Genomic DNA, 13,788 nt, shown 5'->3' on the forward strand with positions numbered 1-13,788 from the left:
TTAATACAAACTGGCAACACATTTTAAATTTAACATTGTCTGATGGCCTTCATTTGGTAAGCAGAAGTATTGGGAAGCCTGTACAATAAATACGACAATAATTTCTTCATAAATTTGTCTTGAAAACTAACGTAGGTAAAATTATGATCTTTAACATTCACTGAGAATGTAGCCTGTCAATGAACACTTCTAATGCTATCACCTCATGAAAAACACTGTTTTGAATTTAGCTTAACTTTTTAAGCGTAACTAAACATAATTGTTGCTTTGAAGTTACTGATTTAATTATAATGAAGCATGTGTAATTTTTTAAAACACATTTATCATATACACCTATGGAAAATGAATACAACCAATTTTGATAATGCAATCTAGTAAATGTCTTTACTTGATAGACTTTCATCAAAAGTATGACTATGATACTATAAAAGTAAAGTTTTTTCCTCTTGCTATGGTAAATTTGTTAATTTCCTTTCTCTTGAAATTTTAATTTGCTTAGATTTCTACCATGCTTATCCTGTTTTCTTAAAATAATACTCAATTCACGTACATCATAGATCTACATGTACAGAACCCTATGCATAAATTATAAGGTGGGATTAAAAATTATTAAAACTTGTTCCTTATGTGACTAGAAAAGTCAGGGTTATAAAGTTTAAATATCAACAACTGATGTTGAAGAAACCATTTGAAGTTTGTAAAGCTGTCAAAACAGAGAAAGGCCTTAGTTTTTCTACCTTTTCCAAGTACCCCTTGGATCTCTAAATGGCATCACATTAAACACTGAATTTTGTCAAAATAGAGGATCTTTGAGGGTACCTCAAAATAATAAAAAGATGTACTCTCATTACCGGCTAGCTAATAAACACACAGAACATGGGTGTGGCCCTTCAAATTTATACTAACGAAAGGACATTTTTTTACAGTATCCAAAAAGGAGCAAGTTTTTTCCTATAACATTTCCATGGAAATCCCAATGGGTCTGAGGAGACAAGCAGAAGTACAAACAAGAGCCTATGTTAATATATGTGGGTTTTTTCCCCTCAGTGTGGTGTTTTGTTTTAAGAAGGGGAATCTTCATGTGGCATTTTTTTCCCATGTGGAAAACATTCTTTAAAGGAAATTCTTAATACAAAAAGCATAGTCAACAAGGAAAGGGTTCAAGATTTTCACGGCGTGGTTTGAAAATTAATGACCTGTGACATCTATCAAAAGACTTCCAACCACTCTGACCACATGGAAAAGTAAAACAACAAATCTACAATAGGTACAAATTATATACATTTATTTTTAATAATTTTAAATAACACTCTTGTATAAATTCTTTTATATATTCAAATCATACACAAATTTAGGAATGCATCATGAAGCCTAGTACAGCATATGTATGAGAACACATTTTTTAAATTTATGTTAGAATTTTAGTGACATAAATACAAGTTTAATGTTTCAGAAATATTCCCTAATTGCTTGGGCTGAAGTTTAATGTATTACAGAGTGCTTGTGCCTCGCATTAAAATTTAACTTTAAATCGTTTAGCTTTTGCATTAACTTAAATCTGGAGCCCTGGGCTCACATTCCAGGGCTGCTGTTGCAGTTACGGCGCGTAAGCCAGATTTCCAGCTGCCTCTGAGAGCATTATTCAGCTGCTGACATTTTAATGATCCATAGCCTGTAACCCATTTGATATTATTTGACTTCTTGAGATGAATCAGCGTGTTCCTCCTGCTTTTCCCCTTGGCACAGTCAGTCATTGGCTCAGGGTTAAAGAGAAAACTTGCATTAATCGTCCATTATTACTCCCCTGCACACACCAAACTCATCTTAGCTCCCAAACTCCTTACTATTAACAAAATCCTAACAGACCAAAGGTTCTTCATGGATGAGGCCAGAAACGCTTTCCTCACTCCTAACAAGTTACATTGGGTTGCTTTTTACTTCTCTGAACTTTTGTCAGAGAGCTTTCTTTGAGATTTGTAAATTCAACTCCTATCCATATACTTCAAAATGTATGAACCAGGGAATGTTCATTACACACTTGTAATGTAGGACACATTATGTTCACCATGTGTCCTACAAAAAAATGTAGAACTAAGGTAAATAATCTAACCACCCAATCCCAACTGAGGCTGTCAGGAGGAAGTACTGTTGTTTAGTTTTCTGCCTCCAAAGTGACCAACTCAGCTGACCAAAATGAACTCAGGGGTCAGTGAATGGTGCTTTAACGGTCGATTTTCCTGGGAATATTGGGTAGAAAGTAGCTATATCATTTGATGCTTGTATAAACCCCGTCTTAAGAAAATTTCTCTCCTCTTGCCTACTCTTTTATCCCCTCTTATTCTGGTATCCCTAAGAGTAGCGCATTAAGTCCACAGGACCTTAGCAGAAATGAGGTTTAGTATTTATCACCATTATTTTCTATAACTGGAGAAACCCCATTAATAAAAGACCTCTGGGAGCTAGAGGATACAGGAAGGGAGGGAGGGGAAATAAGGGACAACAGACGCGTACTTAGCCCACCACCTAGGGCATCTGTCAGAAATGCTTAAGTGCTTGCTAAAGTGAACTAATGAAGATAAAAGTATTACTTAGTAGCAGTATCTGTCATTTATCAATAAGATTCACACTAGTCTCATTTGAAAATAAGCACATTTCTAATCTTTAGACAAAAACTCTTCCGATACTAGTCTTTCTAAAGGATTGATGGGATCCTCGTGCAGAATGCCCTAGTTCATGGGATCATGCCTTTAGAGGAATAAATATTGTGTAAAATGCTAGCTTTCTAGTCTGATTTTGGTGGTAAATCACTTCAGAATTGATTTAAATTTTAGAGCAAAATTATTTCCACCAGAAAAAAAGAGGGGACAAGAAATATTTTAAAAGTTTTAAGTCCTTAATTTTTTTCCATTGGGAAAAATTAAAAACATGATCTAGGACTGTTCATAAGTATTCTTGTGCTTCAATTTTTGCAAAACCTTCTAAGGTCTCTTTCAAGGAATCACTACATGGCCAGAATCTGGACTACTTGGCTTTGACTCTTGGACCCCAATAAATACTCTTTTTTCTATTGGGTCAACTTCTGTTTGTCAAATGTTTATTTCTTGCCATCATTAATCCCAGGCTTTGAGGGGTGGTAATCTGGAGAAAGGCAGGTATGCCATTTTGTACAATTCCTTAAAATGTGCAGTGCACAATCTATACATATGTGGCAGCTGTTGGAAAAAGCAGGTTTTCTCTCCCTGTTTAGAAGGATTAGTTCACTTTAATGAAGCACAAACTGGTATTTTTATTTTCTTATCACTAATACTGGCTAGTAATCTTCCTGTGTTCTTTCTACAAAGTCCTTCATAGCCGTACGGCCCTGGAAGGCACCTTGCAGTTAAAAAATTAGAAACATTCACAGATGGGACTCTTCTTCCCAGCCTTCTTGTGTCTGTGGTTAGGCAATTTCTGCATTAGCACACAGTTGAAAAAATTTGTGCTTCAGAGTTAGGAGTCCCAATTCCAAGTGTAATAATGACATATTGTGTAGCCTTGAACAAGACATTTAACCTCATCTATAAAATGGGGACAGCAATTACTTCCTCAGGGGCTATCATGAGGAACAAAAGAAACACATATGGAAAGATGCTTTGCAAATGGCAAAGAGCTATAGAAATATTAACTTATTTTAATATAATGTAACATAATGTCATTTCTACTCTCATGAGCAATGGCCAAATATCCGGACCACCTCCGGGCACCAGGCATAGACTATCTGCCTGTATATCCTCTAGAGCGTCATCTCCATACCCTGAGAACAGCCTAGTGGTCTCCTACAGAGGGATGGCCAAATTCCAGGGTTTTCTCTGGGGAAGCTGGCAAAGTGGTCAACTTAGATTTCCTAGGTCTAGTAAGTCTTTACTTTTTTAACCACTTGGATAGTTTTCTGTTCTGCCTAGTAAATATCTATAGTTGTCTTCTGGCTGCTTTTTCTGACTTGTTTAATCCACAATCTGTTGATATCATAATAGATGAGAGCAACAGTGGATGGCCTCTAGGAAAACACTGCACCTAAAACAAGGTCTAGCCATATCCACTCAACTACAGTGCTACCCTTACTTGGACAAGAAGATAGGAGAACTTCAGCCCTGCAGAGAGATGGTACATACCTCATGGCATGTAAGTGATAGACTATGTTCAAACACAGGAAATATTGGGGGGGGGGAGAATCGATATTTCACAGGCATGAAAATGGGATGCCAAGTGACATGATGGCTTTTCTTTTGGAGCTAAAATATTTCTAATTCCTTTGGAAGACTATCTTGTACATTAAAAACATTTTTAATGAGGATATGTTCTATATTAATCTATATAAAATATAGAGAGTGGCTAATGTCTAATTACGTGAGTAGCTTGGAGAGTACAGCCTGTGTCCCAGGTTAACAATCACCGACTTCAAAATCTATTGCTTGAATCTATAAGTCAAAGAGCACATAACTCTACATTTAAAATGAGAAAGGGAAAGAAAAATTAGAAACATTCAACCTCTTATAAATTTCAACAGTGTCCAAAGGGGGACTAAAAATGACTGATGTTCACCAGAGTCCCAGCTCTAGCAATATTGCCATCTATTTTACATTATTTTAACCAATTCCCATATTTTCTTTTTACAACACCATTAACTGCTGTACAAATACATTCTAGATGATAAAATATGACATGATTTTTTTTTACAAATAGATACAAATACAATGTTGACCAGATATGCTACATTAACTATGTACAACTTATTTCTCTAGAGGCAGGAATATTCCTTATTTTTAGACAATTTATCATTTACACTGAGATCCTAAGGAGGACTATCAGCTTCCTGCTCCCAGATGTTGCCTTCCTGTTTGTATCATTAGCAGCTTATACTGTGCTTTAATCCTATTATTGAGCAAGAATTCTGGAAGGAAAAATGAAACCCTTCTAAAGACCTTCTTGGGACTGTTCTGCTCCTATTCTAGAAACAATCTAGATTGTTTATTGTGATACAGCCCAGACATCAACTTTTCCTCAATTATGTCTTTTAGTGCAGTAAAATGAATACTGTCCCTGATCCTCCTTTTTAAAAAAATGTTTCAGGAATGGAGATGAAGTCTTCTGCAGTCCTCTCTTCTTCCACATCCATCATCCTGTTTCCGCTGGTTGAGTGAATACTCCCCAGGAGTCTATTTGGAGGTCAAAGCAATTAAGGCTGCACTATAGGTTCAGCCTTTCTATACTCCCATGTGGTTCATACAAAAATATACTTTACTTTAAGTCCTTATTGACAGTGACTGCTTCAGGTCTTCATGGGAAACTAAAAGTAATAGGCTAAGTGCATTATGAATTTGTACCTGAAAACTTCAATGCACTATATGCCTTTGCTTTCTCAGCAAGCTCTATCCAGGCTCTCTGGCCCAGGGACTGATGCTGTCTTAGTAAGCACTGGGTCTAACAATCCAGGAGAACCGGTCTAGCTCCTTAGGCTTTGTAGTTATGCATGGGTGTCGTCAGGGTCAGTTGCCCATTGGGAGCCACTTCATTGCCATCATCTTCCAACAGTCCTGACACATCTGCATTGGGAATGCTGTCATGATAGCTGCTGAAACTGATATTGTCTTCTTTCAGCTCGATGGTCCAAAAGGGGGCATTGAGTTTCCGGTTTTGGTACTCCCGGTACATATATACAGCCCCCACAAATCCCATCAGCAGCACCACCACAATGATGATGACAGTCAAAATGATGATGTTAAATTGGGTCCATGATACATCAGCTAAAGCTGACGTGCTGTTTTCAGCAGAGCTTACTGAAAAGATAGTTTGCAGGGTTGTGGGGGTAAGTGTACTATTTATAACAGGGGTGGGCACTGATGTGGTCAAAGAGGCATTGGAAACCAAAATGGTAGAACCTTCAGGTGTTGGAACAATAACTTCTGAAAATAAAAACAGAGAATGAAATGTAAAAGACAAAATTATCTAGTTTTAAGAAACAATAAAAGAAATACATGGGAGTGGAAGTTGATATGGCATGTTGACATGATATTCTGCTTTAAGGTCATGCAAGTTAAAAATAACTTTTAGAGAAATATAGTGAAAAGAATCAGGGTCTAGAAAGCTTGATTTTTATATCCATGGCTATTACTCAAAATGTATAATATCTATATTAAAATATTTGGAAAAATTCTAATGTTTGAATTTCCCATCCTTCTTCATTCTTGGATAGATTCATACAAATTCCTGCAAAGGCAGTAAACATGTCACTACTGAGTTCTAAATCACTTCATTAAAAGTGACAGGGATAGACGACAATCATTTGAACTAAAATAAGTTCAGCATGTCTGATGGTAAATGTCCAAAGTTGATGTCAGTCAAGAGAGAAAAGAGATTTCCTATAATTTCATGTGTAGTAATTCTTCCTTTGTGTAGATTATAGCTGTTTTACAATTAATGTACTACACTTTGTACTTCCAAAGCAACATAGCTCAGTGGAAATACCAAAGGCTCTGGAATTAAGTAAAACTGTGTGGTTATAGGTAAGTCAGTTAATCTTTTTAAAACTGAGGTTCCTCATCTATAAATGGGAATAACAGTATCTACTCTGCAAAGTTCTTGGGAAGGATTAAATGAGATAACATTAAATAACATTGTTATATTTAACGTTTACAGTGCTTGGCACATAGTAGTCATTCAACAAAATGATTTATTTTATCTTTATAATTCATCACCACAATCAGCCACATCAATTTATCCTAAAAAGAGGAATGTTTTACATTAGTTAATAACTAATAAGAAAAATCATCACAGTCCTGACAGCTAAGTAAAGACAAGGTATGCCTCCAAATGGGAAAGAGAACTGAGTGACAGGATCTCCAGGCTAGTGATAACGTTCTCTGAGTTTCTTAGCCTTGATCACAACAGAATACAGACATCTAGAAAATGGCAAAAGGACAACCCTTGCCACAAGCCAAGTATCCATCAGTCCAGTATTCAGCATCTGTCAGAATATCAAAGGGTAGTTTGTAGAAGAACATGGTCAAATCTCTCTGTGACCTAATAAAGCCTAAATACTCTTAACTCATCCTGAATTTCTAATCATTAATTTGTATCTAAACCCTTACTGAACCTCCCTATATAAGAAACATTTTGCCATATGAATAACTTTTTCTTTTAAAAATCAAAAGGAATATTATTACTATTTCCTCCATCACAAATGAGAAAACTTAGGCCCAAAGTTAGGACAGATGCTAGAATTAACTCTTTTTTTCTCAACTAGAACTTCTAACCAGATTATAGGTCCCTATTTAAAAAGACCTTTGGTGATCACTGGAGGTGATGAGAAGACAGGAAGCAAAGGACAAAAAAAAGATGATAGGACTTTTAAATTATTAACATAAAAATAAAAGTAGATGAAGAGAAAATGTGAAAACACTGCAATGACTTGGTCTTGGTCCTCAAATTTCTGGAGTTGACTTTGGAGTATCAGGAGAGCAGCAGGAATGGAAGGAAATCCCTTTAGGCAAATATCTATCAAAATCTATTCCAGAAAACTCCTCTTGTGGGATTGGAAGGTTTTACAAACCTAACGGTAGCTGTCCTGAAATTTCCAATGCTAGGCTTAGATATTAAATTTACAACCTTAGGTGAAGTTTACCTTTCTTGATGCAATTTTCTTCGAGGTCTCGAACATAACCTTCTAGGCAGTTCTCACACCAAAACCCAGTGGTGTTGTGGAGGCAGTTGATGCACTCACCACTCTCAGGCTTGCAAATATTGGGAGTTTTAACTGGGTCCACATGGCCATGACACTGGCACTTCATACAGATGCTGTCATAATTGTAATAGCCACTTTCACATTTATTGCAGTTCTGGCCTGTGTAACCATCTTTACACTGGACACATTTAGGTTCCAATTCACCCAATTCTAAAACAGAGAATAAAACACCAAAATGATTTAGTCCAGTCTCAAGCTACAGTTGAAAATGCAAAACAACTACTAGTTTTCAAAAAGGGTCATAAGCTTTCCCTACTACCTCTTCGCAAACTAAAAGACATATGGAATCAAACTAAAAATCGACACCTTATTTATTAACTGTCCAATTTTTTGTGAGAATGATGGGGCCATCAGAGAACCTATTCAGGTAGAAACAAAAGAAATATGATTACATAAGAAAACTGAATAATTATGATGGATAGGCACTTAATTTTTTTATCCCTTCCTCTTTAGTGATGACAGATGAAATAAAATATGGTTTTAACCAAAACTTCCTCATCCCTCCCTCAAGTCTCATTTCACATAAGTATTTGGATTTGACTATAAATTCCTAGAAAGGAAAGTTTTGCTGTTTTTATAACTCCCTTTCACCGACAGCACCCAGAGCTTTATTTAGCAACACATTTTATACCTATTGATAACTGATTCATTCATTTTTCCTCTAAACATAAAGATTTAGAGAAAGGCCTTACTTAAGATACAACTGCCTGTAGATGTCACTTCTGAACAAGGGCAGCGAAGACATTCTTTAGTGGCATCAGGACTCTGGTAAAATCCTTCTTTGCATTCTTCACAGTGATTCCCTTTGCTATTTCTCTGGCAGTTTAAACAAGCACCTAAAAGAAGCAAATTATTTTAAGAAGTTAAAGATTTACTCTGAAAGCACAGTAACTTTACATAAATCATACCTGCAACCAAAAAACCTTAAGAATCCTGGCCAGTGTTGCACAGTGGTTAGAGCATCAGCCTGCAGACTGAAGGGTCGTGGGTTTGATTTCTGGTCAAGGGCACGTACCTGGGTTGCAGGTTTGACCCCCAGCCACGGTTGGGCATGTGTGGGAGGCAACCAATCAATGTGTCTCTCTCACATTGATGTTTCTCTCTCTCTCCCCCTCCCTTTCACATTCTCTAAAAATCAATGGGAAAAATATCCTTGAGTGAGGATTAACCAAAAAAAAAAAAAAAAGAGTCAACCAGAAAAAGTTATCCAATAGAGATTGGACAGAGTTCAGTTCCTACCCCATCTTACCTCTACATTGGCCAAGTTTTTAAGTTTGATGTCCCCTACTAGATTGCAGACTCTTCAGGGAAAGGTGACTAGAGTTGCAATAAGCCCTTGTTGATTGACTACATACTGAAAGCAGCATGCAAATAGTTATTTGCAAAGAAAAAATAAAAACAATCTAAAAATCATTGAAAGAAAATAGATAAATTGTACTATTTTAATCACTGGGATGCTGAGTTAAATAAGCAAACTAGACCTATATGTTATGAACATACATAAATCTTAAAAACAACATTGGTTTAAAAAAGCAAAATTGGAGAATGATACATACGGAAGGAGAGTATTTACTTACTATGTAAAAAAATTTTAATCCTCACCCGAGGATATGTTTTTATTGATTTTAGAGAGATAGGAAGGTGGGGGGAAAGAGAAACATCAATTGGTTGCTTCCCATATGTACTCCAACCAGGGACTGAATCCGAAACATAAGTATGTGCCCTGACCAGGAATCGAACCCACAACCTTTTGGTGTACAGGACCACACTCCAACCAAATGAGCCACCTGGCCAGGGCTATTTTGTAAAAGTTTAAGAACCACACTAAACAATACTAAAAAAATAGATACAAAATACACCAAGCAGATTAGATAGATAGATAGATAGATAGATAGATAGATAGATAGATAGATGATAGATAGATAGATAGATAGATAGATAGATAGATAGATAGATGTAGTAAAAATTAAATGTTGATTGAGAGGGTACAGGCAAATTTTATGCTCTGCTTATCTCTGTGGAGGGAGAAAAATGAGACCAGGGGAAAAAACAGAGAGGACTCCAACTTTATCTGAAATTCTCTATTTCAAATATATAACTATATACACATATGTATAACTATTAAGCAAAATATAAAAATGTTAATATTTATTAATTCTAGGTGTGGGTACATGGGTATTTGTTATATTGTTCTCCATACATTTTTATATTTAAAAATTCAAAATAAAAGTGAAAACAATTAATAAAAAAAAAAGAAAGGAGACAAACAAAGTTATGTGTTTTTTAATAATACTCTTTGGTACCCTAGTAGTAAGGATATTCTACAGGCACTGAAGCAGCATAATGTCTGAAAATAGGAAATGAAAAAGTACCCTGTCATTTACATTCCTTCTTTAGGGGCCACAAAGATTCAAAGGAACACTCAGAACTATTACAGAAATAAGTGAGCAACCTCGACATAGATATCTAGGAATATAATGAAATTTTAAATGGTAAGCTAAATTCATAACCAGTTTATTTTATTTATTTTCCTTACTAGTAAAATAGTTACTAAAAAGGGGAGAGAGAATGAGGTTGTGAAATAAAATACTCTGACAACTGGAGCAAGATTTGAAAAAGTAAAAGAATGAAAATGTTACTAACATACATGTCAAATCTCAATTCTTTTTTATTGACATATAATTGACATACAATATCCTATTAGTTTCCGGTGTACATCATAGTTATTTGATAGTTATGATCCCCACAATAAGTCTAGTGGCCATCTATCACTATACAAAGTTATTATAATATTATTAACTATATCCCCTATGCTGTACATTATGTCCCCGAGACTTACTTATTTTATAATTGGAAGTCTATACTTATTAATCTCCTTCACCTATTTCGCGTACCCTCTAAGCAATCCCATTTCTAATAACCACCAGTTTGTTTCCTGTTTGTCTCCTGTTTTCTGTTTCTGTTTTGTTTTGTTTGTTCATGTGTTTTGTTTTTTAGAGTCCACATATACATAAAATCATAGAGTATTTGTCTTTCTCTATCTGACTTATTTCATTTATCATAATACCCTGTAGGTTCATCCATGTTGTTGTAAATGGCAAGATTTCATTCTTTTTATGGCTGGGTAATATTCCATTGTATATATATATATACACCACATTTTCTTTCTATACTATTTATCTATCAATGGACACTTAGGTTGGAAAAGTCAAAACCTGCATTGTATAAAAAATTTGTCTACCTGCTCTCCCCCTATTTAAAATGTCCAATGGAAATAATTTTTAAAGAAAAAAGTTCTGATTAAGTATTAAACTTTAGTATAAAAATACCTCAAAAAAGTTGACAGTTCTGTAACAGAATATGGGCATTTGGGGCAAGATGCATTCAAATAACATGCCATTTGCAAAGTGGCAGGAAAAGGTCATGTTGCTACTCTTGTTAAAAAATGATAAATACATATACTTTTAAAACTCTGCTCCTATACTGCTACTGGGCCTATATGCTTTTTATTTGGGGGCCTTTTACTATTCTAGATAAGACCCCCAAACCTTTGTCTTTGTTCCTATCACAATATAATTTCACTCTTTTAAACCATTTATGTTACAATATTTAAATGTTTTCCAGTAAGATTTCTTATTTCTATTTGTTTTAAGACATACCCTGCAATGAGAAGTCTATAAGAAAAAAATAACCCTATGTGGTAAATATGTTATCTCAAAAGTCAAGACAAAAACAAGTATAATAACTAAACGCATTAGTTCTTAAAAATGCATCACTCAACATTGCTTTAAAAATAGCATGTGCCAAAGAACTTATATGCATATATGCATAACCCACAGACACAGACAATAGTATGGGGAAGGCCTGGGGGGTTGGGTGGAAGGGATCAATGTGGGGGAAAAGAAGACATCTGTAATACCTTCAACAATAAAGATGAATTTTAAAAAACTAGCATGTACCTGGAACACAGCTATAGAGGAAGAAAATTAATAAATTAAAGACAGGCCAGACAGAAACACACCAGAATGCTAACAATAGTTGTGAGGGGCAACAATCCCTTCAGTGTTTTTTTCCTGTCTAATTGTCAAATTGTCTCTGGTATACATGTATCACTTTTATTTTTATTATCTTGATTTTTTTCTGATTACAAAATTAATACATTGTAAAATATATGACATACATATTGTAAAATATTTCAAGAACTCCAGCAATTTTCAAACATTTCATGTAGAAACTTGAAGATTGATTTTTATAATAAAAATAAAGATCATAACCTTTAAAATACATATACAGTAGAAATTAAAAATTGAATTTGCTTTTGTAACAGCTTACAATTCCTCTCTGGGAAGCAACACAGCATAAGAAAGATGGTATGGTATTTCATGTCAAATCTGAGTTCCATTCCCAGCTCAACCTCTTATCAGCCACATGACCTTCAGCAAATAACTTCTCTGAGTTTTCCTTTCTAAGCTGTTAAATGGAATGATAATTCTTTGGCTAATGATTTGATATAATGTAAATATTTCAAAGAATGAAAGGCTATTCCATAGCATATAATATTTTCTCTTTATGCTTCAATTTCCTCATCTATAAATTATGACAGCTGAACTAGATAAGATCCAAGTCTCCTTTAAAATAAAAAATGTAAGGATCTTTCTTTTATGATAAATGATATATAAAAATTAGCTAAAGTTTAATTTTGTTCATAATGCTCTTCCTGGAACCTCCTATATATAATAATACTGTCTTAAAATTCACATAATCTTTACTGAAATATAGCCCAAAAAAAAGAAGCAATGAGTGTTTCCTGAAGATGATTTCATGCTCCTTGGCTAAGCATCAGAAATAATCTGGTAATGGTAACCAAGAAAATAACTAACTGGTCAAGGAAAAGAATGTAGGGTTCCTTTTCAAATAAATTCAGTGACAAAGCTTGAAAACAATAAACCGCCACCTGTAAAAAAAACCTTCCTTATGTGTTTTGCTATTTTGCAAGGTACTGTGTTGTGGAAAAATGTCTGATCCTGTCTACAGGACAGAAGGTAAACCTTAACCTGTTAAACAGAAAGAAGGCCAAGCCTACATGAATGAGGGAGAAAGTACCAAGAGACAAGGTCAAAGAGAAAGGCAGGGGCCTTAAAATGTTAAGTCATGTAGGCCGGGGAAAGAAGTTTGAATTTTATTCCAAGAGGGAAGCCATTGGAGGGGCTTGACTTATAGGGTAAAATGGAGTTACTGCCCTGGCAGGGTGTGGCTCAGTTGGTTGAGTGTCCTCCTATGCAGCAAAAGGGCACTGGTTCGATTCCCCTCTCAGGGCACATGCCCAGGTTTCGGGCCTGATCCCCAGTCGGGGGTGTGCAGAAGACAGCTGATCAATGTTCCTCTCTCTCTCCCTCTCCTTTCCTCTCTTTCTAAAAAAAAAAAAAAATCAAAAAAATCTTTTTAAAAAGTTGTTTTGTATGTGTTAGGATTATGTTGCCAATTAAAGCATTCAAGTGAAGATGTCAAATGCACTGTTAGATCTTGGAGTGCAAAGATCAAGAAAGAATGTAAATCTGGTAATCAGCACACATATAGATGGCACTTAAATTAAATCCAGGGGACTGAATGAGGTCATTTACAGAGCATATAAATGGAGAAGACAAGCATTCCTAGGACTGAGCTCTGAGGCACTCCAGGGCTTATAGTAGAACAGAGGAAGATGGAGCAGAGCCAATTGAGGACGGGAAAAAGCCAGGAAAGTGTGATATCTTAAAGTGAAAATCACTGAGGAGTGGAGTGGTAAACTCAGTCAAGCTGCCAAGGTCAAGTTATTCTCCATGGAACACTATGAATACATGCAGGAGCTGAATTCTTAAAAAGAAGTACACAATATGTACATAAAGTTCTAGTTTAAGAAATAACAGTCCCCCACCTCCACTTTAAGGGAAATGTGTGTTCAATGAAGAAAATCTAGAAAAATATAGGAGAGTAGAAAGAAAAAATACCCTAAAAAATTTGTTATTAAG

General features: G+C 35.3%; 1 protein-coding gene across 1 annotated transcript in view; it reads right to left on the reverse strand.

Annotated features, from left to right (window-relative positions):
- Window positions 1–1,268: 1,268 nt before the first annotated feature.
- MEGF9 (multiple EGF like domains 9) overlaps window positions 1,269–13,788 on the reverse strand; it is a 79,698-nt gene continuing 67,178 nt past the window's right edge. The window contains exons 4-6 of the mRNA XM_081152389.1: window positions 8,473–8,616; window positions 7,661–7,930; window positions 1,269–5,942 (exon numbers count right to left, since the gene is read on the reverse strand). Of these exons, the coding sequence (XP_081008515.1) occupies window positions 5,491–5,942; window positions 7,661–7,930; window positions 8,473–8,616 (866 nt within the window). The 3' untranslated portion in view covers window positions 1,269–5,490. The remainder of the gene's footprint in view (window positions 5,943–7,660; window positions 7,931–8,472; window positions 8,617–13,788) is intronic.

The sequence above is a fragment of the Miniopterus schreibersii genome (assembly GCF_964146895.1).
Source record: "Miniopterus schreibersii genome assembly, chromosome: 11".
NCBI lineage: Eukaryota > Metazoa > Chordata > Mammalia > Chiroptera > Miniopteridae > Miniopterus > Miniopterus schreibersii.